This window comes from Anas platyrhynchos, chromosome 16, assembly GCF_047663525.1.
Source record: "Anas platyrhynchos isolate ZD024472 breed Pekin duck chromosome 16, IASCAAS_PekinDuck_T2T, whole genome shotgun sequence".
Classification (NCBI taxonomy): domain Eukaryota; kingdom Metazoa; phylum Chordata; class Aves; order Anseriformes; family Anatidae; genus Anas; species Anas platyrhynchos.
Genome location: NC_092602.1, coordinates 7,432,837 through 7,460,752, shown reverse-complemented (window position 1 = coordinate 7,460,752; position 27,916 = coordinate 7,432,837). Strand labels below are relative to the sequence as shown.

General features: G+C 40.1%; 1 protein-coding gene across 2 annotated transcripts; it reads right to left on the bottom strand.

The window, feature by feature from the left end:
• Positions 1–1,097: 1,097 nt before the first annotated feature.
• On the bottom strand, positions 1,098–26,335 carry TMEM233 (transmembrane protein 233). Of its 2 annotated transcripts, XM_072024305.1 has the most exons (10): positions 24,549–26,335; positions 22,324–22,455; positions 21,885–21,975; positions 20,280–20,382; positions 17,912–18,129; positions 17,674–17,782; positions 17,189–17,366; positions 16,790–16,959; positions 8,855–8,989; positions 1,098–2,966 (listed from the first exon to the last, which is right to left on the bottom strand). In XM_072024305.1, the coding sequence occupies exons 6-10, from the start codon at positions 17,767–17,769 to the stop codon at positions 2,955–2,957; spliced, it is 591 nt and encodes a 196-aa protein (XP_071880406.1). In that variant the 5' UTR covers positions 17,770–17,782; positions 17,912–18,129; positions 20,280–20,382; positions 21,885–21,975; positions 22,324–22,455; positions 24,549–26,335; the 3' UTR covers positions 1,098–2,954. The 2 variants fall into 2 exon arrangements, with proteins under 2 accessions (XP_071880406.1, XP_027325720.2); XM_027469919.3 differs by lacking the exons at positions 17,189–17,366; positions 17,674–17,782; positions 17,912–18,129; ... (2 more) ...; positions 22,324–22,455; positions 24,549–26,335 and adding an exon at positions 4,067–4,137 and having other exon boundaries at positions 16,790–17,087.
• Between the last annotated feature and the right edge of the window lie 1,581 nt (positions 26,336–27,916).

The window sequence follows — 27,916 nt, the reverse complement described above, 5'->3', positions numbered from 1 at the left end:
AAACATTGGATACCTCACTTTGGGTCTATCACAGAATGATTCGGTTGTACAAGCACCACTTTTGTTTCCAGCACAAGTGAGGTGAAGCTGGAGAAGGACCTGTGTTCAACTGCATTGCTCAAATGCCTGAAAATGTATAGAAGCATAAATAAATGAAGAGAACTGATACCAATACATTAGTAAAGCAAAAATAAGATTACCTATGACATAGAAGCACTAAAGGACATTAGAGGAATTGCTACATTTTTCCCTATCTGTCACATTAAGTGGTTTAATATAAAGCTTTTATTTTTATACCAATCAATAGCACTGTAAGGTAGCAACATTTCCCTTCAGAAGTACTGAAGATACAACGGCTCAATTCTCACTTATACTAAGAGTGAGACTTCAAAGATATTTACGAACATCAAGATGCAAGTTAGATTTCCAGCATGGTTTTCAAAAGCATCTGAACAAGGCAGCTGTCTAACTCCTATTGATTTAAATGCTTGTTAGGAATTTTGAAAAAATACTTCAAGTCACATATCCCTACCCTCTAATGTTTAAATATCTTTGAAATTCTTTCTCCCCATCATCCCTCTAGTGTTGGTTTAGTTTACAGTGCAGGAATTTACTGTTTTGCAGAATGCTGAAACTTTTTATGCATGCTTTGATTTTTAGTACGTTGATGTACAGAAGTTTTACTACAGCGATGTAGGGGTGTTTGCTTTGATGCCAGCAACGCAAGGTAGTGGGCCTCTGACCTCTGTTACCTGTTGCGTGACCTCCTTTAGTGAACTCATTTGACCAAAGCCCTAAAGAAACCACTGAAGGTCCACTTTGAAAAGGCCTCAAGACTCTTTCTTTGGATGGCATTTTGAAAATGAAGCACAGAGCCTGCCCTGCTGATATTTTGAGCGCTACCTTATCTCAAACAACTTCTGCATGTATTAGCTGCAGTACAGACTGGTTGAACAGTATCACGTAGGTCAGAAGTCTTGTTTTTGTTTTCACTGATTTTGTTCTGAAATTGTCCAATAGGTTTGAGACAGGGAAATTACTCTTTAAAATAGGAGAGGCAACAAAAGTTAGGAAAGAACTTCCCACATACCAGAATGGACGTGAATTAAAAGTAATTTTATTCCACTTCTCAATGACAGTTCTATCATATTTGATAATAAGACAAGCTACTAAAAGTCCCACAAGACATATCAGACCGTTGAAATAGTATTCAAAAAACAGAGAAGTTCACAGGACAGCCAATTCTTGTGATCCTTAAAATCAGTGGCAAGATTCTCACATTGACAAATTATATCAGTGTAAATGCTGAAGAAATCAACTGATTTCACTGATGCGAGTGAGGTTTTATACTGGAGCAATTAAGGATAGGCTGTGCATCACTGACTTCAATAAAAAACAGAATCTAGCAGAAAGAAAAGTGAAAAAGCACATTAAAAGTATAATACCAAGGCACAGAAAATACATGCTACTTCCAGGCATATGCTTTTACAGGTACAGATTTCTGGGAGATTTATTTTTTATTTCTTTTTTGTCAATAGGTGTACTCCTTCCAGGCATGATGCATTGCTCACATGCACCTGTGAAACTCCCATGCATTTCTGGATAAAGATCCAGTCAATCCAGATCTACATTAGTGCAAGGAGAGTAAGTGTAAATTGGCATAGCTTGCTTGAAGATGTAGTAACAATTAAAGCAAATGGAGCAACCGCCACTGAGGATGTAGTCATCTGTGTTAATGCTCACAGAGTTTACTCCTTTGAAAATGGAATATTGGTGTTACAAAACAAACATGTTCTTTCAAACAATTTTCAGCTAATAAAAACCAGTTGTCTCATGCTAAGTTTTCATGAAGTGTCAAGAAACTGCCGTAATTTAGAGGCCATCAATTCTGTAATCTAAGGCTGTTCACTGAGAAATAACTCAGGATCAGCAAGAGTCTACATAATGTCAGTAAGTGTAGAAAAGTCTGTCCATCTCTAACTGCATTGATATATAGACTATTCATAGCAAGACGAGAGGATGAACTAAACAAAAAAAGGCATGAACAAAGCAGAACACAATGGAAGTATGTGACTTGCTAGAGGAACAACAACAAAGGGATGAAGAAGGACAACTATTTAAAAAGATTGTTTGTGAGATTAAAAAAAGAGAAACTTCTTGCATGAAGTTTAAAGAGGAAAATACGATCAATGCAACTCTAATGCAGGACTGGAGCTAAGTCAAGGGAGTTCAACAATGAAAGACAACAAAACAAGAAGAAATAATTAATAAAAATATAGATGCTATGGAACAAAAGCGTCTTCTAACAATTAGGTGATTGGAATCGGTCCCAGACGGTGAAAAGTCCAATGGAAAGACCTAAAAGCTGAGGGTGACAGAAGAAAGCAGCCACTGAGTCAGAGTACACCCACAGCATTATAAAATCACATAGCAGGATAAAATCACAAACCCATTGTTATGATTATGCTATATTGAGACTATTTTACAGGAATAAAAAATCCTTAAGGGCCTGATCCAAAACCCACTGGAGGTGACATGATTTCTACTGGCTTCAGTGGGCTGTGTATCAGATCTTACATTGTACACTACAAACAGTCTGGATAATTAGGATTTGGGTAGGCTCATCCAGGGAACATCATGGACCCAGCATACATTACTCCATGTAAATGAAAAAAAAAAAAAAAAGGAGTAGTTAGGGCAAATCACATAATATATTAGGGTAAAAGAGAAAATGCTGCTTCATACTGAGATTCATTATAAATAGATAATTTTGAAAACCTGGTCACGCCATGCTGATTAACTAACTGGGCTATCATTTCATCCACCAGCAACATGCCTTTGCAGACTTGTAGGGTCAAATCTAACAGTCTGGAAAGAAGGGGTTCCTTCTCTTCTTCTTACTTTTCCCCTCCTGAGATTTACATGGTGATATACTCCAAGTGCAGTCCTGGTCTTCAGATAGCATGCTGCAAGGACACAAAAAATATGTATTTTTAAAGAAGGAAGAGACAGAGTTTGCCCTGTGAGTTTAAATTATTAATTCTACAGATCTGATGGATGCATTATTTAGTGGCACTTGTTCTCTTAACAAACAGCCCTCTAGATTAGTGGTTCAATACAGTTTTGAATCAAAGCACTAAGCTTCTAATGGCACCAGTCATCTGTCAATCTGAACTGAATTTTTAAACTGGGTTACCTGAATCAATGCAAGTTAGGATCTTTCATTGCCAGGAAATGGGCTCTTATTTGCCATAGTTTTGTAAGGGCAAGAGCATCTCTGCTTCCTTAAAGCGGTACATAAAAACAGTCAGGCAGGAACAATACTTTCAGTAGTAGACAACTTGGTAAATACAACAGCTATACATGACAGTTTTTAAAAAGACTGGGATACCTCTTCTCTTGTGCATCTGTGTTAGGAGAGGAAGATCTGAGAAATTCCTTCAAATTCTTTTGTTGTGGGTAGCTGTCAGACATTACCCATGGATGTACTGATCTCACTGACTTGTCTCTGGATTATGGGCTCTCTCCTGGAATCCTGAGATATCTTTTCCATCAAGCAGCTACTTCTTAGCAGCTCCTTAAAAGAGGACTCAATACATTCGGCACTCAACACTAAATATATGGGACAGGTAACATTAACTCATTTGCTGATTTTGTCTTGGACACTACTCAGGGCTCCAATGGGCTGAATCTATTGTGGGAACATTCTCTCCATACACAGATTAAAACAAAAAACAAAAAAAAAAAAAAACAACTTGACCAGATTTTTATATGTGATTTGCTAAAGGAATGAGGCTAAAGCAATCACATTGCCTCTGTACCTCTACATGTGTGTCTTCCCACTACCCAGCTGTTAAGCTCACTGGACATGCTTGATATAGTGTCAGACTTCAGTAGTAGTCGTCGACTTTAAGCACTTATGTTTTTACAAATCCAGTAAAGATGCAGGTGATGAAGGAGAGAATTGGTTAGTGCCTTTACAAATAGAAGAAGCAGCAGTGTGAGCTCACTAGTTAGGTGGATGCCAAAAATTAATGTGGATAAAAGACAACAGGAATGCCCTGACCTCAGATCTTGTGCTGTTACTGGCAGGCCAATCCTTGCAGCCAAAGACAGGTAGGCTTTCTTGAATCTTTGCTATGAAAAGGTACAGAAAGCAGAATGGGCAATGTAAAGATTTGCAAGCTGGCTGCATAATTCCTGTGATCTTGCTGGCACTCCATTTATTCTATCTGTGAAAGAGAGTCACTCAGTGAAATGGTAGCAAGGTGTTTGAGAGCCTCAGAAAGGGGAAAGCAGAGATGTTTATAATAATTTTGCATGTTTTTTTTTTTTTTCTCCTTAAGAACTATTTAAAAGTTAGTAAGAAGAATATAAGTATACATCTGTCCCTGGTGCAAAGTATAAATGCTTACTTCTTTTCTCTCTACCATTAATTACCAATGCTACATACACAAATGTGCTTGATTTAAGGCCCTTCTGATCATGAAGCATTATGAGTTAGTGTTTTCTGAACAGCCTGACTGTGTGAACAGCCTCTGTGTTCTTCAAAGCTATGCTGACAGGTGGTATTTCTGTGCCTTCCTTGGAGTGAAGCTCTAGCTCAAGTGAGATTACAGAAGGGGTCAGAAGTTCACACTCCCCTACACAAACATTAAAATATCATAATGGTTTGCATGAAATTCTGAAGTCACTGAACATGACTACCCTTCTCACCCAGGCTCTTACCAGAAGGTAACTTCACCCTGCATGTATCCCTGGGGTTCAAGGTAAAGACAAAGGGCTCCTGATGTGAATGAAAAAGCCTTGGACTCTGGTCCATTGCCAGGAGTTTCTCTCATTTCTTTCCTTCAGTGCTTTGGATACCTTTCCTCATACCAAAACAGTCCCTTATCTCATACAGAGCTGTGCAGAGAAGCTTGTATATTTACTGCACTCCAAAACCTCTTACTAGATCTCCACATTTTCAACTGACTCACTCCCACTTGCCTAGACAGCAGAGAACCACTGGAGAGCAGCACAAGAGGCATGTGCTTCCGATGATACATGCTTTGTTGCTCATCTGGGAAGTAAAACTCATGCGACCTCTAGTTTTGCCCTGATCTCAAGCATCACTCAGACACTAGAAAGCCTAAAAGCATGTGCTATAAGAATTATGAAGAATTTCTTATTATTATAAGAAATATAAGATTATGTTTTCCTGTATTCTGCTAGGGAGACTCAAATAAAATCCAAAGACAACAAGCATCTTGTGTTATGAAAAAGTAAAACAAAACATAATTTGGACACTGGTCCAAAAATCTGGAGACTGATCTGAAAACCCAGATCTTCAATTACTGGAGAACACTTCACTGATGAAATTATCAACCTTCACTGATCAAAATACTTTGCAAGAAACAGGAAGGCTTACTCCAAATCCATTCAAGTCAGTGGAAAGGCTGCTAACAGGCTTCATAAAAGAATATAAAACTGATGGTACTGGGTTGGAGCAAACAGCCACCTCTGCAGCATCCTGTCTCTGACAGTGACATGTTGCAGATGCCTACAGGGAGTGTGTATGAGAAGACTAAATCCAGGGTGACATTTCTCCCTTTATTACCTTCCTACTCTGGCAATCTGCAGCTTAGAAACTCTCTGAGCCTGACATAATATCTGCATCTTTGCATTTAAGCTTTCTTTTGTAACTTCCCTGGTTACTCTTTCAAATGATTTGTATTGTTGGTATCCATTGCAAAGGGCAGAAATAAGTTCCACAGCTGCACTGTGGAAAAGTACCTCCATCTCATTTGAAGCTGCTTTCCTCTGATATCTCTTGACCTCGTTCAGAAGAGACATCAAATAACCACTCTTTGTTTACCTCCTTTCACTGTCTTTAACTACCTGTCTTCAACTACCAGATCTCCCAAGCCAAAGAGATTGTGTCTATTTTATCTTTCCACAACAGAGTTTGTTTTTCATACCTTTCAGCCATTCTCCATCATTATTTTTGTCTACCACATCTTTTTTTGAGTCAAGAACATCAGAACTAGAGGCAGAATTCAGAATGTGGTACGCAGCTCAGTGTCACCTGCCATTAGGTATCTTGCCATTTACTTTCAAACCAGGCTTATCACAGCAGACTAAGGTCACACGCAGGCTGTGCCATGCAGCTCTCTGCACTGTTTCAGTTCACAGAGATGTCTCCTCACGGAAGATAAATACGGCTCTTCTCTTACTGCAGTTCTTGACAGACAACATGCCTACGAGCACCTATTCATAGCTAGACCTAGTGGTGACACAAATACTGTTTTAAGTTCATCTGAGCAATCAGTGAAAGTGTAATTCAGTGCAATGGACCAGCAAGGCAAGTGTGCAGGAGAAGTGGATAGGAGGTTAGAGAATGGAGTAACAAGAAATTGGGCCTAGTGTGGAATGGGTGACAGCCAGGCTGCAGCTTAACACTTTGTGATTCCTCCATGTAGCAAGCAACACACCAGTTTACATTGATCAAAAGAGATGAGTTTCATCACTGGGTGCTTGACTGCAGTGATGCAAGGCTTCCCCTTGTCTACTTTCAGGGTTAAGACTGCAGAAAGTAGGTGATTTCCAAGTGTTGGATGGGCCCTATTCCAGGTTATAGGCCTATGTGTAAACATATACCTTAATTTGCTAAAGGTAACATGCTAGTATTAAAGACAAATGAGGCTCTCCAAGGCAGCAGCACGAGCCCAGAATTGGCTTAGCACTGAGAAGATCTTCAAAATGAAAAGCCAGTGCTGTTTCTTCCATGCAGACGTAGGTGTCTCCTGCTGTTCTTCCTGTGTCACCATTACTGTGCAAGTCAGTAAACCAAGCAAGGCATGCAAGGAAGCTCAGGGCTCACAAGGTAGGAACTTTCTGAAAAGTGAAAGGATCATCTTCCTCCTGAGTCCACCAGTCCCTTCCGATCTTATTTCAGTCAGATGCAAAACAGCCTTTCGGGTGTTCCTGTAGTCTGTGAATTAACAGACACAGGTCCATGATCTCATCCACCAGATACCAGACAGAGAGCTTTGAGGTCGGGCTCACTCTCCTTCGCATGCGATCTGAGTGTCACTCAGATGACGAGCTACTGCAGTGATGAGTTATGGGCACCACAACTTATCTGTACCTTGTTCATTTCACAGTTTAGAAGCAACAGATTTGGCTAGAATAGTCCAAGTGAACTGCAGCAACATGCACATCTAATCTTGCTGTCTTACAGGAAGTATAATAATTAGTAATAATAAGTAATACACCAGTAGTATGCTGAGGGTTCCCAGGTTTCTGACAATGCTTTTATCTAATGCAGGTATTTTGAAAAGACAAAACTGAAGAAGAAAAGCAATGAAGAGGTATTATACTGATTTACTGCTGCTTATTTCCTTGAGGGTAGGCTAGAAGTACTTACAAGTAGTACCTAGGCGTAAAGTGCTAACTACTCCTAATATCTGGCAGTAGGCACAAAGAAGCATTCACATTCAGCACACAGGGTCTCACTGTAGGGGAAGTGAAATATTGACAGCAATTAAATATAGGCATTTGTGCCCTAGTTAATGTGAATGCTTCAAGTCAGTGTTTTCTACCACTCCTCATACTGCCTCTCTCTCCTCCTACTTTAAAAAAAAAAAAAAAAAAAAAGCCTGGGCTGCTATCCTTGCCTGAGAAATGATGAGTAAGGTAGTAGAAGTGAACAGAGGAATTTACTGCTGCTGTCAGTTACAAAACTTGGCACTCCCAGCCTGAAGTGACTTGGTTTTAAATTTGTGAGGGCTGAACAAACCGAACACAAGCTGTACTGAAAAGAGATTCCTGCTTGCAAGATGCAAGGGAAACTACTGAATGATACAGTAAGCTTTTGACTTTGTGGCACCACCCACTAATATCCTACAGAAATGGACCCTAGTACCACTAACTTCCCTACAGCTCATACTTTTAAGTTTGTGCCTGAAAACGTTTCACATGTTTAACCAGCTACTTCATTCCACTCCCCAGATACGTTTGCATTTCAGTGGTGACAGAGGCGATCTCTATTTATAGTTTATACATAAGTTTGAACACGTGCATTGGAAGTGTTAGGGAAAAAAGGTTTGCCAACCTAAACAGCCACCAATAAATTGATTTAAATTGGCTATTTTATCGGAGAGTGCACATTACTAAGAAGACATTGTTGCAAAGAATATGTGCAATATATGTTGCACAACCTTAAGAAAGGATATTGATGCCCTATTACTTTTGTCCTGTTTTGCTAACACGCTTTCAATCCATCTGCATAACCACTGAGACTCATTTGTTGAGTCTCTTCCCTACCACTCCAGATATCTGAATGAAGGTTACTTACAATGCATCAAGAGTGAACAACTTTCACTCACAGCAAGCCAAGTCAAAATTACATTTGTGGTCACTTTTGATATAGTTATGACCACCTTAATATCAAATGGTGAAATAGTAATTGACTGTTTTCTGCTTACAAAGTTAAAAAAAGAAATGTTGGACAGATTACGAGACTGAAAATTAGCACCTATGGGCTCCACTGCTTGGAATCTAGGGATCTCTATGCACTTGGCCTTGCAGATGGAGAAACTGACTAAATTAAACTGGCATAAATTTAAAAAAAAAATCTATGGGAGCTGCAAGAGTTTCCAGAAAATCCACTGCTGCTAGCACAATCTTTTGCACTTCTCGACAGAAAATAGCATTTTCTAAATTTCAAAATAAGAAAGAGCAAAAATTGATCTTTTGGAAACCCTGTACGTGTTCTTAACAGAGTCAGACTCTGACAGTCTTTAGTTTCTTACTCTGAAGCCCTTGCACAGAGAAGAACTATTTGCACTGGAACTGATAGTATTTTGCTTACCGTTGTGAAATGAACTACACAGTAGATTCCGATGATGACAAGGCCAATGATAATTGATGCAACAGCAACCCAGAGTGCATTGCGACCCAGTCTTTTTGACCCTTCTACATCTCCTTGATTATAACTGTTTAAAGCCTGTAGAAGAGAAACAGAGAGTTTGTGATTTAAAACAACAACAACACAGAAATCTGTACACAAACCAAGGTAACTGCTTTGAACTAATGATATGCACGCTGACGCTGTAGAAAGAATTTCTGAAAATGGTTATTTGCTTTGTAAAAATAAATTTCCACTGATAACAGTCCAAGGTAAACAGGGAGTCCAGCTTTCTGTTCCACTCATTTTCGGTACCTTTCATTGTACCTAGATGTGTTTTATTTCAGTAGTGAAGCTATACTCATATGATTAGTTCTCTTGCACACACTAGCGTAAGAGCTGTCATATCAGCACTAATCCACCCACTTGCATAAATCAGTGGCTTTTATCTCTGAAAATATTTCTGTAGGATATGTGAACTGTTAAGTGTATGCAGCTAAACAGAAGCTGGCCACTTCACCCGCAATGAAATAAACTCTTACCCTCTGCAGGGCCATAAGCAGGAAAGTAAGTATAAATAAGCTGCAGTTTTTACAGAAGGCCTCAGTAAAACTGGTTCAAGTAGGCTTACTAAATTCCTGTTTTACCAATGTTTTAATTTCAAAGCAGTAGGCAGTTTGCATGTGATGGAGAAAACAAAATGAAGAAAACTAGATCATCTGAACAACACGAGTGCTATCTTCACAGGCTAGAAATTCTTCCCATTTTTAGAATGTGCTGATAATTATTATCATGTAAATTCAGAGGTGTAGATAAGAAATACAGATATTTTCTCAACAGCCTAAGTTTATCTTTATCCACCCATGATGTGGCAGATGCTTTCAATTCATCACATGTAAAGACTGCACGGTATGGTAAGAACACTCTTGATTTTCTAGTCTTTTGTGAGACAGACTGTAGGGTTTTTTGAACTGTTTTTTTGTTTTGTTTTGTTTTTTAACCAGGGAATATTTTTAAAATAGAAGATTCAGTGGACACTGAAATACTCCAGTATATGAGTCTAAGAGAGTTCGTAAGATTCTATCCAAGAGTTTTTAAGAAGGGTGTTATTACTAAGAATTTATTTTAAAAGATCAGGAGACTTTGAATTGCCATGACACTGAGCCCAGGTTTCTTTATCAGATTGCACCATTGCACTATCTCAGTATATTTCCTCAGGGAATCAGATTAGTCATGACCTGTTCTTTAGTATCTTATTATAGGAAGTATCCCAAAAAGGTGGAGGGTGGAAGTCGGGGGATATGAGAACCTGATCAAATGAACTGTTCTTTGAACTAAATAATACAAGTTGTCTTTAGAAAATGACCACACGAGGTATTGCCAGCTTCTGTTATTAAAGTGCTCTGGTTACAAATCACTTTTTGTAGCAAAGGTAGGACAACGGTTAATTCACCAGATCTGAGACTTGAGAGCTGGAAATGAATGAACACTGTTGATAACGACACAGAGTTAGAGCAGCAATATGCCCCCTCTATGGGTCATTTCCCCTCCCCATTAAAAGCCTAGTTCTACCCCTGCTATGGCAATAGTAGTGCCTTTATTGTCACATGCACTTTTTTAGCTAGAGAGGTTTTAAACCTAATTTGAGATTATTCAGACAAATCATTTTACAGCAGTTGCACTAAACCAAAAGAAAGAAGAGCTGCTCTGCAGAGAGGAAATTACTTCTAATATTTTGCCATCATTTATTTTCATAAGAGTTTGGCTGAGATCCTTCAGAGTAAAGCTCATTTGAAAGGTCTGATGAGAACAAGGGCAAAGGACTAAAGGCACTCAGTGATTTCCTTCTTGTGAAAATTAGTCTCTTCAAAGTACATGGGATTTTAAAGGTGATATTGCCAATGATATTCGCTGTAGGAGCCTAACCATGTTGGCTACAGGACAGCTTCAGCGTCATACACCTCTCCCACATCAAGCACAACAAGTTAGCATACTTTTGCCACTGCATGGAAATGTAATCATCTCAAACTTAGGAAGCCCTAGTGTTGTTAGCCCTAAGGAGACTTGGGTTACCACTGTACAAACAGGAAATCCCACAGTCTTATCCAATGCTGGTTGATTTATTAGCTTCCATGGGCTTTCACTCAGGTCATAAACACTACCACAGTGACGTATCAAGAGTTGCTGAGATTTTCCTCAAAATGACACAAGGAACATCATTTAGTTACATGATCACTACGCTACATGCTTTCAAAAATCTGTGCTTCTATTCAGTTTAGCCTTAATGCTGAATTTCATTTTCTTTTAATGCTATTCTATTTCCTATACTATTCTGTGTCCAGACATGTATAACCATGAATGGCTATGGTAAGCTTGAAAAAGCAAAACATCTCACTAGACAGCTTTGTTGCTTTTCAAAGAAAAGCACTTTGGCTGCTAAAGTATACTTAGACTTCATGGAATACCAGGAAGAGCCTTTTTGCCAGGCAGAAAAATAATTAGGGACATTATCTGTGTATGTTCTGTCAATTAGCGTACACAGAAGTTAATGGGCTAGATGCATCTTGGTGTTAGCACTGCAGTAAGATCACTTGTGCCAAGGCAGTCCCAGAGCACTGAAGCCTGTATTCCTAGAATTGCATCTCAAGGATAAGTACAGGTACATATTCTCTTGTGTCTAAGAAAGTCTGAGCTGCTGATGTGCTTTTGCCCTTAAAGAGAGCACTGATACATCTCTTCCTGGCAGCTCACATGCCTAAATATTTCTGTTACAGTTCCCTAAAGAATATCTCTAATACCTCTGCTTTGCTGTCAAATTTTGTTGAGGTTGGATAGTGGACTTAAATGATATATAATGGGGAAAGTGGGAAGAGATGGAGATGAGAGACATACACAAACAAATAGGATGACCGCCTAAGCCTTGTTTCCTTAGAGTATTAGCCTAGCTACACCTCATCATTCAGGCAGAAAAACAGAGGCTGTACTGAGGCACAGTCACCCCTGATTCTCCACTAGTGCAGCCTCCTGTTACAAGAGCTGGCTGGCACAGTTCCTCTCACCTGTTACACCCCTGTCCTCAACAGGCCTGTCTACAGGACAAGACCTTTCTTATTTATTCTTTTTTTTTCTCCAGAAAAAAAAAAAACAAAAAAAAAAAAAAAACACTTTCAGGAAAGTCAATGAGAGGAAAATGGCCTGGCTTGGTCTTGAGCAGGCTGACTTCTCCTCCTGCCTCTGCCAACAACTATAGCAGCTATGAATGTGACTGCGGCTACAGGGAGAAATATTGCAAAAACATCACTGACACCCCAGCCATAACTTTGCTTCCCTCACCCACCAAAGGACAAGCTTTCCATGACATCTAGACAGTGGTCCTGCAAACAATCTAAACTCAGATCCCCATGAGGTCTCAAAGCAGGAACAGTGTTGTAAACAACACGTGATAGCAATAAACTTGCAGTTCTGGAGCATTTTGCTAATGTATTGAGGAAGCCTGGAGAATGTCCATGCAATTCCTGCAGGTACCACATAAATAATTCACCCTGTGCACTTTAATAAGTACTGTCATTTTAATACAAATCCACAATGAAGAGGAGGAAAATAGCATTAATGATAAAGAAGAGGATTTGGGTGAGACAGGAAGGAGACAAAAGCTTTTTTATTAAGAGGCTTAAATGAAATGGTGCAATTTAGACAGCATTCAAGAAAAAATAAGAGGTTTGGGGAGTGGTTGGGGTCTGACGTAAAGCTCTTTGAAATTGACTTGTTTCCATGTACCTCAAAGAACCCATGGATCAAGCTTTCAGTTTTCAACATGGTAGACAACATTAACTGTTAAAGCTTTAAATGCTACATTTCCAGTGGCTATGCAATATATGCAGAACACAGTATGTGCATGCAACATATGGTCTAACTTCTACAACAAATTTCAGCCATTTTCAGCCTAATACCAGATGATTTCTCAAGTTTCTGCTACCTCATTCTCTGTGAAGCCAAAAACTAAATTAAAGCCACAGTTCTGCAGCTGCTTATTTACTGGAGCAATCTTAACGACTTCACCAGGTTCAGACACATCTATTTACAAAAGATATTCTCAGTTCAACAATGAAGCAACTTAACCTCATATGAACAGAAATACGTTGAATTAGCTACAGACTATAAATCCCTTTTAACATACATTTTCTGTTCCACACCCCCAGAAGACCATTTATAGCAAAAACAGAAAGACTACTAAATTACTACAGAAATCTTCTTCCATGTCTTTAACAAATCTGGGCAGAACAGACTGAGGTGCTCTGATCAACATTTGCTATGCTTTGGATGAGCCAGGCTGCAACAAACCTTATTTGGCTGTGCCTGGAAATGAGATACTCTCTCTAACTCAGACCAAAGGAAGAACGAGATGTGCTGGCTCAATATGACTCCTCACTGTGAACAACAAACGGGGAAGGAGCAAGAAGAGGGACCTGGGGAACAACTCAGAGCCAGGCTTGATCTCTGCTTTTCGACAAATGAAGCAGGCATGTGATGAACAGGACACAATGAAAGGAGAGTTTGTTTTGCAGGCTGTATAGCTGCATGCAGACGTTGTACCTCTGCAACTCTGGGGACAGGTTGAAAGTATCCGTGCAGAGGAAAGGCATAATCAGTTTGCAGAGATGAGTGAACGTTTTGCTGTATGAACATGCTTAAGAACAGCTGTCAAGTCTTGTTTAATATTACTGAATTAAGTACAAAACGTTCCATACGGTGTTACGCATCCACATACAAGCTGCTTAGAAAAGCCACACAGGGTTAGATGACCAGTCTGCCACACAAATCTTTGAAATAAAGGTAACTGAAGGTGCTGTACTGAGAAAGGCCAACAAGGTTCATTCAACTACGAGACCTGGTGGTATCAGAAACATCCACGATTCATTTTTTCGTCCTGTTCCACAACTACCACTTATCTTTGATTCCATGTGTCAGATACAAGTTCACCCGAACCAATCCTCAGATACAGCTGGCAATCCACTGCCAACTAAGCGTTGTTCGAGTTCATGATAAGGGGAAAGACACCACTGCAGATAAGGAATCAAAAAGCTCAGTGGCACCCTATCTAGCCACAGACTCACGCAAGTCTATTCTGTCACACGAGCCTCCTGACCTGGCACCTGCACTTCACCCTCCTGTCTTGATGCCTGTGGTCTCACCTATGTGAGAAAGAACAGGGAAAGTCTGAGTTAGGCACTTCTGGGGTAAGCCTGCAGATATTACAGCAATACAACACAGCTGTTGGAAGCAACAGGAAGCAGGAGAAATAACAGCATCTGGTTGGAAAGGCAGAAGAGCACCAAAGAGAACAGCAATCCTACAGCCAGGAGCCCTAGGCAAAGGGCTCTGGAAACGGCTCTCCTTGCTGAGGAAAACAGACCTCCATTTGCTGAAAGCTGCTAAGTACACCTTACATCTACAAGAGGCCAGGACCTAGTTTGAGGGGGCAGCTCTTGAAATACCAAAATATCAACACACTGAGGCCATTTACCGCTCATTTCATTGGCTATCGTCTTATTTCTGTTATGAGAAATAGATTTCACAAAGGGGGTAAGGAACAAGAAGTTTATTGTCACAATATGGAGGACCTGGGAGAAGTTGGTTCCAAAAATAAAGTCAAGGAGATAGATCTAGAATGGTAAGATTTGTGCTCTCACAGGTGAGAACAGAGCGATGAAACCAGTGCCAGAGCTGTAAGCAGGGCAACAGAAGAGCCTGAAGACAAGTCTGTCATTTAATTTGGGGGTGTGTTAGAGCCCAGACTCTACTTTTAGTGTGAATGCTATTTTCATTGTCTGAATTGAGAACACTTAAAGAGGACATGACACACACAGACAAACGGGGTGCTGAACCATGCCCCTCTGGAGGCCAACATGACTTTTCCTTTCAGGTTCATTCTAGGCAGTGGAAATTGTTATAGAGAATTCTGCTTTTATGGGTCTACACCTCTTCTAACACAAGGTCTCAGGCAACCTGTGCAGACTACAAAGGTATCTTCTACAAGAAAAGACAAAAAAAAACATGCCAGCATTAACCCTTAGTAGCTCTAGGAAATACACTGAGAGAGAGGGAGGATGTACGTCCCAGCAAAAGGAGAGATGAAACCAGCACAAGTTAAAATGGAGAACCAGGAGTAGTGGTGAATAGAGCAGTTACAAGTTGCAGCTCCAAAAGGCAGGGGAGTAGGGCTGTGGAAAATAAGTTTGGATGTGTTATCTTCATGGAAAAGGTGAGATTTTAGGTATGAATAATGTTGAAACAGAAGACAATCACACAGTGGTGGTTATTGGTTTAGTTTTGGTTTCCTCTCTTTAAGGGAATGGGCAGCTGTGACCTGCACAGACTGCTTAGCATTCAGGAAGTGCTCTTCCCACCCTGGTTTCTATATATCTCACGGAGACAGTTACTTAAGCCTGACTCCAGAAGCCCGTACAAACTTCAACTAGGGCGTGGGTAGACATTTCTCCATATGGGGTGCAAAAACCTTTAGAGGCCAGGTTCTGTCCTTGACAGTTGACTTCTGTGCAAACCCAGTGCTTTGGTGAAAGTACTGTCATAGTGAACAGATGCCCCCAGCCCCAGATCGTCAGCTCATTAGTTTATATAGTGCCCTAAGTATCCACTGAAAGAAAGGTTGCTGGGTACCAAAACCAGTAGATTTGATCTTTCTAAATCAAGGAAAAGAACATATTGCATAATCAATAACAGAGAAAACAAACAAATTGAAAAAAAATAAAATGACAGATAATGCTTTTCTTTTCTGGACAAAAATGGTTGTGAAGATGGTTTGGGAATGGCTTCTTTAAGTTTTTTTTTTTTAAGCATGTATTCTAGTATCAATGTGTGATTACTAAGCAAACTCACTAGTTCTAAAAGATTATGCTTGTGTATATTTTGGATATAAGTAATTATTGTAATAGCTAGTTGCAAAAAAAAAAAAAAAAAAAAAAAAGAGCTATATTTTTGCTTACCTTTTCAGCCTGTCAGAGAAAAGGATGAAAATACACAACATGTTTTAAACCCTTTTCAGCTCCTAAACAACAGAAATACATTGCAGTATTACTGATTACACTGATCATATATCCTATTAGAGGAGTCTGGACCTGACTGTGCAACTTTTAACTGAGAGAAAAAGATTCTGTTCTAACAGTCCTTTTAACTTTAACAGGACTACTGCATTATTTAGGACTATGCGAATGAATTACATAGGAATAAGTCTGTTCTCTCAGCATACTTTTATAAGGGTTTTTGCCAATAAACTAAAATTATCATTGGTTTGTCTACTTTTCTTGCAAATAAGATCACCATCATGCCAAAGGGCTTATTTACTGAAAAAATAATAAACACGCTATCAAATTTGGTTAGTTGAAGCAGAAAACGCATCCACTCCTTTGCAAATCTAATTTCTGCTCCCCAGCTGCTTTTCCACATACTTTGTATGTCCAATTCAGTGTGCAAGTTAGTTGATGCAACAAATCTCATTAACTGGGATAAACTTCCCTCCCTCACATAGCCTGACATTGAAAACTTGATTTGCACTGCCTTTCCCTCTGTGTTTTATGCCTGATAAATTTTTGAGCTGATACCTGCTGGGATAGCTGTACGAAACCCTGATGGAGCCCTTTCTCATGCTCTCTACCTCACCGAACTTTATCCACACACTGGGGACAAGTGCTTACGGAAGCAGTTGGATGCTCTTTATCCAGATAGTTCCTCCAGCCCCACTCTGCTCCTGCAGCTCCCGACAGAGAGAGCCCCAGCCAGACTGGCTCCGTGCAGGAGCAGACAGCTGGGGGTCGCCTGCCACATACACGGAACCCCAAACCGGGAGGGGGGATCGCGTTCTCGGGCCGGTCCACAACTTACCATGACGGCGAAAACGAAGGCTACGATGTTGACGGGATAGGCGGGGCAGAAACAAGCGAGGATGCTGAGGAGCAGGTAGTTCTTGGGCCGCGGCTGCGGCGGTCCGTCGGGGAGCTCATCCTCGATGTTGGTCTCGGGGCTGTTCTCCAAAGCCCTCTTGATGTCGGTGCCTGCGGGGAGAGCGGACATGAGGCTGCGGCGCGGCGGGCGGGCGGCTCGGAAAGCCCAGCGCCGCGCACCGGGCAGGCGGCACCCACGGCGGCACCGAGCCAAGGGAGCCGCCCGGTGCGGTGCGACGCCTGCAGGGGGGGGGTGTGTGTGTATGGGGGGGGCAGCCCGCAGACACCTCCTCTCCTGCCATATGTTTTAACGCAGCAAATTCAAGGAGGGAATACATACAAAACCAAGCCGTCGAGGGTGGCAGCGCGGTCCGGCTGCGGATGGCTGGAGGCACGGCGAGGGGTCCCGAGCTGTCGCTGTCCCACTCTTCAAAGCGTCCCCCAGGACATGCTGCTGCTGCTGGCACGGCAGGGCCCGAAGCCACATGGCCCTTGGCTGCTCCCCCGTTTTTCTGAAACTTTAACCGGTACAGTTAAAAGACTTTAACTCTGTGTTGTCCCTGGGGAGAACTTTGCTGTCTTCTCAGATTCTCATTTCTGGTGTCAGTGAGCTCCATCAGCAAGTGGCATAAAGTCTGCAAAGGCATTTTCCTTCGATCAAGGGAATGGGGAATTAACAGGAATTTGTGATCTAACCCAAGTGACTTCCTAAATTTAGCAAAAATATTAAAGTTTGGCTGAAAATAGCCTACTTAAAAAGTTTGGTGGCTCAGAGTATTTTGGCAAATTTTTACCGAGTGATTCAGTCCCTACTAAACATTATACCTGTAAGGTGAAATCCACTGTGGGGAAAGCTTGAGGGGGAGCATGGAAATCAATCAACCAAAACAAGACACAAATCAAACAAAGATCTGTTTCCATTATGGCTTCAAAGCTGGTGAGGAAAAAGAAAACAGCCAGTATTCAGAAAGGAATGGGCTCTGATCATGCCGTGTATCACTAAAAACAAACAAACAAACAAACAAACAAAACAACAACAACAACAACAACAAAAACTTTATACCTGCATGAAGATTCAGCCAAACAGAGGGACTTCTGGGCAGATGAAGGTTGGAGTTGAACATTTGCACTGTGTTTGGCTCCTACCAGAAGTACTTCATTAATTCAAGTTACAGCAAACGGTAAGATATGCTTACAGCTTTGTGAAGGAGCTACCTTTATCATTGGGAGTTTTGCAATTGACTTGAATGAACGCTGTGTTTCCTATTCATGTATGTCATCCTACAAGATATAACACAGACAACATAGTAAAGACCTATACAAGTGCAGTATTTTTACTTCCATAAACATTAATCACCTCTCAGGCTGCATCCCTAGAATATCACATGGAATGAGAATTTACTGATCTATCAAGATGTTGAAAGAAAAGATTCTGTATCTTTAGGAAACAGTAAGAAATACCAAAATTAAATCTGCTTGCCAATTTACCCATTAGTGTAAAGAGCACAGGCTCTTTGTAGCTGTAAAACCTTTGATTCTCCCCTGTTCTCAGGGGACTTTAAACATACGTGAGACAAGCTCAGAAAACACCGTCTGCATCACATTGCACAATTACTTTTTTAATTGATTTCAGTAGGGGTGGAGACCATGGACCTACCTTCAGCAAGTGACCAGCATCTTACAGGGCCACACAAACCTTTAATCCATTAAAACATTTTCTGAGAAACACTGCAATGGCTTTATGAGTCTGGTGTGTCTGGTTTTAGTTGAAATGCTCACAGGTAAATAAGAATCTACTACGAGGCATGTGAATGTAAATATCTCATTTATGTGGGACAAGTTGAGCCATTAGCATTGAAAATAACAAGCACAACAAAAAGCTGTTTGAGCAAATCAACTTTAAAGAGAAGGCAAAGTTGTGTGCAGAGACTAGCCAGGGAGTCTTGCAACTGGGGTGTGAAGATGGGATATATATTCTTACTATCTTATGTCAGACATTTAGTTTAAGTGCCTTCATGGGGAACCTCAGAGAAGGTGATTCAGAGAATGGTGGAATTACCAGCCACAGCAGGTTAACAATTTTCCACTGTGGAGCATGAACTACAGGAGCAATTTGGACTCTGTTAAGCTGGACTACATGAATCCCTTCCCAGGTCTCTCAAAGATGCAGACCTAAAAGTAGAAGCCAGGATTCTTTGTGCATTTCTAGGAACAGCAAAGTCTCATTGTGCAAATGATGCTGCTAAGGCATGCTAATGGATTGGAAAGGAAGCAAGAGACAGGAAGTGGTGAGATGCATGTAGCTATGAAAGATGTTGTAAGATATTCAGGGGCAATTTGTGATAATGAGAGCTCATTAAGAGGTTTGTGAGACAAAGGTTCTGTCATAAGGCAGTTAGTGTAGCTGAATTTAGTGGTTTGTTTTATGTAGAAGATGGGTTGAAATCTAAGAAATATATCACGCTAGGACAAGCTGGCTTAAATTTTAAATGGTACTGAGTTGTAGCCAATTACTGAGGTTAAGAAAAAAAAAGATGTTCAGCCAATAGCTTGGTTTCACATAGTGCCATGATGGAGGGTGGTTATATTCCCAAGAACCTGGGAAAGGTTCTTATCTCAGAGAGAAGAGGTGTGGAGGTAGCTCAGCAGAAAGCTGTGAAAATTCTTTAAAAGCATTAACTGAGAGTTTTAAGGTATAGCTCTGTGGAAAGGAATCATAAAAACAGCTCTCCAAGAGAATGAGTCAGAGCACCCAATATACTTGCTTGCAGCCTTGCACTTGAAGCTGAGTCTTGAAAAAGAAACAATTTTCTGTCTGATCACTCTGCACAGAGCAGAGATTTTCCCAGTGATATGAGTAAGACATGTTGGATAAATTGCTTATCATGATGGGCAAAGCAGATGGGCTACAGACATGCAGTTTCAAGATTTTTTGTTAAAGGTCTTCTTCTCCTGATTTTGGATGGTGCTATATATTGACAGCAGGATTTGTCATAATACAGAATATAATCTCTCCACCATGCTTTGCTGTATTGCTGACTGGTGGAGCTCTCCTGAAAAGCATGCTCATGGCTCACAGTTCTGAAAAGAAGTTGTAATGTCTGCACGCACAAGTCAAAGTCCAGAGAATGATCAAAAATAAGAGTTTAATGCTCAGAGGTTGTTTGGGCCTCATATATATGTCCAGACAACATGATAAAAGGAGATTCATCATTGGTTCTCCACAGCATTAAGGGAGTAGAGACTTTGCAAATCACAATGAACTCTTCTCAAGTGCATTTGACATCATGCCAGAAGGACCTGGTAAGATGTACTGGCCTGAGAGGCTGGTCAGATAAGCTGGGCTTCCCTAGCTCAGTGTAAGGTAAAGGAGGCATTTCTAGCAATGTAGTTCTTTCTGGAACAGCATGGTGATGTGACATCAAACTGACCTTACATGGCACGCTCAATCCCTATGGCAGCAGAGCTGGTGAGGGCCCAGATCATGCTATCTGCACTCACGATGGCAAAGATGAGCACACTGCCCTTTTCCAACTGCTCTTAGTAAAAAAAAAAAAAAGAGAAACTGAAGGTTTTTAAGAGAATGTAGCATGCAGGATAATGACAAACTAATAACCCTTTATCCCGGAGACTGAAACTAAGCTTTCTTGAGGGCCCTTACATTCCCATTGATTCAGTGGGAGCCTAGCAAGGGTGTTATTAATTTATGATGTTGAATCAGATAGGTTGAGCTCATTGGTTTTCATACATATTAAATATTCACAAAGTTATACTTTTCCTTAGACAGAGAACTGCTGTATTATTTAACTGAATACTGTAGTCAAGATGTTTCAAGAATAATTTTGATGGTGATTTCTCATCACCACAGTAGTGGGTGGGCTTATAAAGAAGATAGAGACAAATTGTCTGAAAATCACTTATTTTCCATGAAAAACAGAAAGAGTCAACATCTGTGCATGGCACAAGGTGTTGAGTCAAGAGGTATATCTGCCCTTTAACTCTTTGTCATAAACAAATGAGAACATTCAGGAATCAAAGGCCAAAAAACCAACTTGCTTTATTTTTGGCCAACTTGCATATATTTGCATTACCATGCACTTCAAGAATCAATTCAGACCTTTCCCGAAGTCTGTTCATATCACTGTCATTATTTCTTCTAGTATATAACCAGTTAGGTCACAATGGGGGCATGTCTCATCTTTTCTGCTTTTGAAGTGGGCAAGGTTTAATACGTGTCATATTTAATAGCAGGAAGTGTACTAGCTGGAAGTATGCATATTCTCTTCCTTAAAAACGTGGATCAGGACTTTTTTTTGCTATTGTATTTTGTGGGTGTTACTGAGTCAGCAGTGCCTGAGGGGCTGATGCATTATTCTACCACTGGGACTAGTTTCTGCTGATGTTCTAATAGGTATCATGAGAGAAATGCTTTCTTAGCTTAAACATAACTTTGCTATTTTACCCTTGCAGCTATATACTCTTACTTTTCACTGTGGATTGTAACAGTAGGCTGTGGCTTTGCAAACATCAAACATCCCTGATGGGCTGTTGCTTTGGTAAATTATTCATGGTAAATTAATGTGTGATCAGGGAAATGTCCAGATAAAAACTAAAGTTTCCTTTGCAGTCTGAGACTTTTTTCATTCACTGTTAAACTTCTGAAATACTATCATAATTTGAAGCCAATAAATAAGTTGTCTGTACAAACCCGCTAGTGCCTAAACACATGTGAAGACGTCTTTATGTGTTTGTCATGATCTATCCTTCTTCTTCTGTTCCATCTCCCGGCTTCTGACCTGCCTGATCTCATCACACATCAACATCAAAGAATCTGTTAACGCAGCTCAGACAGCAATGGGCATCTGCTCAGTGCTGTGGGTGACCTGCATTGTGCTGTGAGGAGTCCTTATTTTATCTCACTGTTCCATTTTCCTGGAAATGAGTTCATATTCTTGGAAGTTTTTCTCCTTGTGATTGACAAGACAGTCTGTTGTAGCAGTCCCCTTGCAGCACTGAAATGGCAGGATTTATCTTACCTCACTTTAAACATCTCAAAGCTAAGCATCAAAGCTCACCGATGTCTGACTTCTTTTAGAATCCATGGAGAAGGTAGCACCCAAAGAGACTCTGCATGTATGATGATTAAAGTTAGGGGAGAGAAATTCCAGCCAGGAATTTTACTTATAAGTCACTTGTAAAGCACATTTTGAATCCATTACCATGCTAATAAGTGTTCGTAGCAGAACTTGAGCAATTCTGCAATTTGTGAGGTATTTGTGTTATCAGAGAAATGGCAATGGTAATTTGCTGTCTAATTCTTACTTAGCAAATAACAGAAAATTGCTGTTTTGAATAATTTTCATAAATTCTCTGAAAGCGTTTTATGAAAGTGTTTTAAGATTATTTATTGTTTCATCTCATTCTGTTAATTAAGGCATTTGATGCAGACAATGAATTAAATTAGTTCTCACTCACCACAGGGTGACTCTGTAATCTTTTCGCTGACTACTCTGAACCAGCTCCAGCTTCACACAGGAACAAACAAGAGCAAGACACAGGCATGGCTCTGCATATTGTTCTATGGCTGGACTAGGTCAGTAACATTACCTACAAATAGAGTAGGGTTTAAACCAAAAGGCTAAATGCACCCAGTAGGGAAAGTCTGGATCTGGATTCAGATCTGAACTTGTGGAATAAGCTGAATACCAATCGTTCTATAAATTATTAATATATTTAGCACTTTTCTGCTGTGTAGCATCCCGAAGAACCATCTCTCCTTTTCTCACAGATATACTCACGTACTCCCCTTTCATTAAGGAGAAATAGAGTAATTAGAACAGTCATCTAATTTGGATCTGACCGATCAATACCCCTGCAGCTTTACTTCAATGAAATTGCAGTGCCCTAGAACACACTGGTGAACACAGCCCAGAACTCATTGAGAGATCATTTAACACGTAAAAATGGCAACCAAGACAATGCGATGTGTAACCCACCAGGAAATAGTCTGGATTTACAGGTAACAGGACATTATTCTTTTTCCTTATTTATACATTACATTGGATGACTATTTAAAAAATCTGTTTAAGTGTATAAACTCAGTGTTCACTTTCATCCTGTGATGTAAAGTCAAGCTGTAGCACTGATAAAACAAATGTATTGACACGAGTACATCAGGTTGATAAATATGCAAATACTCCATTTAGGGACAGAATTGCCATACTACTCTCTATGGATGTCAAAAATCCTGGTACAAAACTATCTCAGAAAAGATGTCTCAGAATGCACCTTGAAGGGTACTTGGAAAACTGAGCTTTAGCTGTATGCCTCTACTCAGGTAACTTCTCTTAGCCCCCTCCACAGCTAAGAGACATAACTGCTTCTCCAGATGTGACTGGAATCCAGAGTACTTACACTAACTTGTGTGGGTACCCTTGAGAAGGGCTTTTCATCCCCTTTGACTATAGAGAGAGCTGTAACTGTAGAGAAGGACTAGCTAGTTAATGTTCCTAGCCTGTGAAGGAGGAGTCTGACTGTCCACTGCTCATCCCCATGCAGCTTCTCATGCTAAGTGACTGTTTTGTTTAAAAATTACAGTGTTTTCTCTTTACACTTCATGCTTGAAAAAATCTGGTAATCCTCTTGAAGGATTTGGAGAGGGCTTCTCAGAAAGCTGAACAACATTCTGTCCTTCCTCATGTTCTGAATTCTTTTTGCAAGGTTGTAGCAGGATGCACTGCAAGCCTGCAGTAATCAAGTCTTTTTTTTTTTTTTTTTTCCAAAAGCAAAATATCGCTTTTTGTAATTTTTATCTCAGCCTCTTATATTATATGGTTCATAGTTGTTCCTCTTTTCCTACAACAAATGGGAACAGTTGGGCATTGTAATCTTTCCTCCACACTTTTTGTGTGGAGTTTCCATTATAGACCATAAGTATTTCCCTTAGCTGTAACCTGACCTACTTTGTAAATATGGTTTAAAGAACCATAGGTAGGAAATAGCCTGTTAAAGGCAAACATTTTTTAGAACATTCTGGGAAACATTCTAATAAATTATCTACATAAGACAATGTTTCAATGACTATTACAGTAATCTAGCACTGGAAATAAATTAAATGCCACATTTGTCAACTACAATTTAATTTATAGTACAATGACTAAATCCATCATATATAGTTAGGTGCAACTTACAATGCAGTGTACTAAAGCACAGCCACCCTAACAAAAATCATACAGAAAATGAACAATTCTTAGTCAGAAAAAAAGGAAAGAAATGTCAACAAGAAAAAGCTCTTTCTCAGCCTTTCCCTCCTTCAGAATTTTATTCGTATTCTTACAAACTGAACTGTAAAAGTCCAGTTCAACAATGGAAAATTGGAATCTTGAAAACTGACATTGTTGACTGTTGTTAATCAGGACTGACACAGTTGAAAATAATGTAATTGTGTGCGGATGCTGCAGTAACCAGACCAAAACCTGCAGGACATTTGCGTAGCTACAGCATGCAGCTCCTTTGGAATTCATATTATCATGAGAAAGAGTTACCTTTGAGCTTGCTCTGGTTTGTGCAGAGATTCTTGTGACATTCTTTCTTTTCTCATGGAATATGTATTTTATTTCCCTTCTGCCCAACTGCAGAATAATTTAGAATCTGACTTTTCTTCCCCAGAATTGTCTTTTAGTATGGAAAAGACCACTTACCTTGAAGAGTAAGAGTCACTACCAGCTGTGGTGTCTTGCTCGAAACATGGAACTCAGTAGCTGGTTTAATGTGATAAATGCCATTGTTTTCCTGCCCTTCTGGCACAGCAGCAAAAGAGCATTCCCCTCTTCTCACTGTCAAAAGGTCTCCTGAATGAACATCCTTCCTGCTTACTGTTACCCTGGTGAATAGACAAATACAACAAGAAACATGCTACAGTGACACTGCTATACTGGACTTTCACCCAACAGGCTCAACTTTACCCTCCCTCTCCAATACTGTTATAAAACACAAGCACTGGGTAGATCAAAATCCATCTATGTTCCATTTTTGACACGGACCACTAACAGATGATTAAGTAGAATACAAGAAACAAGTCACATGGTGCTTCCAGCCCCACCACGTCCTTCCAGCTTCCTGCAATCGGCTGGTTATGGACTTTTCAAGGAGGAGGTTAGACATTGATTTATTTCAGCCAGTAGTCAGTTAAATCACAGAAGCAAAGGTTTTGGTAAAGGTAAACACCTTTACAACCTTACCTTTGGTAAATACCCCAAATACAGGACCATAAATTTAAAAACAGAAGGAAATGTGTTTCTTACCTAGAACAAATGAGGAGTGAGATGGAACAAGCCATGTTAATTAACCTTTGCGTTGGTTGTAGAAGAACAGAGGGGTAAAATGTCTGCTTCTGAAATCTTTTCTTCCAGGTTCTCTACGTGATGAGCCTGATAGGCTGGCTAAGGTAGCAGACTCCGTATCAGGGAAGGCTATTACCTTCAAAGGTGCAATTCAGTTCCAGACAAAGTAGGAAAGATTACGCTTTACTTCCACTCACCAATTTCCAGACTCTGGATGGAGAACAATCCTATCTACACATACATTCGCATCAGTATTTCTGCTCTGGTGATTCAAAATAGCTCTGATTTTATTTTCCATAAACCAGCCTTTAATAGCACTCTTAAATGCTTCCAGTAAAACGCATTATGAAGGGGTCTCTGAGCCTTTTAGCACACACAGAATGTTTGGAAGTCTATAGTCAGAGAAATAGGATGGGGACTTCAGCAAGAATGAGTCTGTACCGAAACCTCAGTGCCACTGAACAGCTAAAGGATTTGTCCAGATCAATGACCTCTTGCCTTTGCTATGAGTTTAGCACTGGTCTTTCTTTGGAAGCTGTTTACAGGCATGTGAGAAGAAATCTCACCAGAGACAGGAAATTAAGGTTGGGGTTTCTGAGAATCCTTTCTAGCTGCATTCCTTCTGTGACATCTTTTTTATTTTCTTTGATCCCTTTCTTTTGGTGGTCTGCCAGTTTTTCTACTGGGAAGTGTCTTTTATTTTGTGTAGGCTTCCTGCATAACAAGAAGTATGGCTACAGACACTCAGTGCCTTGAATAAAAGATTGAGCCGCTGGCTTTAAGATCAGCCTTTGCCCTTGTCAAAACAAGCTATTCTCATTTTACAGTAATCAACACCAAACAAGGTCAATCAGAATCTTTCCACTGACCTTATTAGAAGTTAGATCTGGGCCCAAATATCCTGGGGTTTGTTACCCTGAGCTTTTATCTTCTGCAATACTGCAACAGTGATATTTATTAAAACTTAGCAAAAAAAAATTGCTGTTATTAATGTCTGAGGCCAAATATAGTCACATCTCTTTAACACACAGGCACGAAGACATTAATTTACAATACAGCAGAATAGAATGGTGATACATAAAGCTGGAATTCCAATTAGAAAGACATACAGTGGTTTCTGAATACCCATACAATGACTGTGACATTTATTTATGGTAAAACAGCCTATCTCCAAGAAAGAGGTGTTTATTTTATAATCCCTATTTATAAGATGCTGCTTTTTATGGTCTAGGTAAAACACAGTGGGAGTATTGCTGCTGATGTAAAAGAATGGCTGGCTTCTTTTCTACCATGGTGAAATCTTTCCTACAAGAAGAGCAAAGATGACAATTTCAGAACCACTGTGAAGCAGAAGGAAGGGGTGAGCCGTGAAAGAGGAATTACTTATTCTAACTGTTGTGTTTTCCACTTGCCAGCCTAATAGCCAAGCAATTCTCAAACAACAATAACTTTGTCTTGCTACTAGTAAGACCCTGAAAATGTTCTTACTTCAGTTTCACAAAGGTGTAATCTGAGGAGGGTGGGATTTGGATGACACTTGGAATATAGCAGGCAGCGGGAAACAGCAAGATTCTCTGCCTGAGAGTTCATTGCTTGAATGCCCCAAACACTTCTCCAGTGCATAAAGTAAGCAGCCTACCCAAGCTTGCATGGTTCATTTGGGCTAAAGGCATTTGTGAATGATTAGCCTATTTGCTGAAACTGTAAAGGACCAGAACAGAATTGGAGGAAGGGTGAGCAAGCAGCGCTAATCCAGCAACTCTACCACACATACTGTTGACCTTTGGCTTGGACTCTTGGTGTGTCCATCTCCAGTGTGTTAAATGGGTTACTTTGAACCTACCTTGCAAGAGTGTACCAAAGGAGTAAGTTGAAGACTGAGATGTTCAGAGAAGCAATCTCTTTGCATTATTTCAATCCTTTAAATAAGCAGAGACTGGAGTAGGATTGAGGATCTTGTCTGGTCAGTAATGAGGAAACTAAGTTGTCAGGAAGCAGGAAAAGGGAAGCTGCTATTTTTCTACAGAGAAGCTCTTTCCCACCTCAGGATAAAAGCAGCAGAAAATGTTTCATTAGGATGGTGCCAGAAGAGGAGAAAAGATGATATACATGTACTTTCTAGAGGAGTCCCTTCCATTACCTGGTGACAACAGGAGAGAGAAGAGCCATTGTCAAACTAAATCATGTACAAGATATTTTATAATGTTACAAAAGCTACATTACAGACTCCTAACATTCAGGATTGGCTTCCTGCTTTTGGAGCTCAAATTACTTCTCAGACATTACCTAATTATATTTGGCACAATCATCTCATCTTACACGCAGGCAGACACATTAAGTCACATGCTCAGCTTTTATAAACTGCTGATTTTAGCAGCATTGCTGATATACTCCAGCTGAGGACAAGTCCATTGCCATTTCTTATATGTGAGGAAAACTCATAGCCTTTTCATTGGCATCTTCCGTATAGGGAGGAATGGTTGAAGTGAAGGTTTCACCTTGTGTAAACAGATCAACCGGAAGCTTCCAAGCTGCTAAATTAAGATTTCTTTCTGTTTGCATGTAGTATCAGCTGTCACCACAGGGTGACAGCACAGACAATGAAACTCCACTCAGATCACTGTGAAATGATCTCAAAAGGGCAGTAGACATAGGGGTTCTCAAAACCCATGGAGGCGTGCAAGAAAGTTGCTTTTGTTTAAAAAAAATAAAAATACACGCACAGT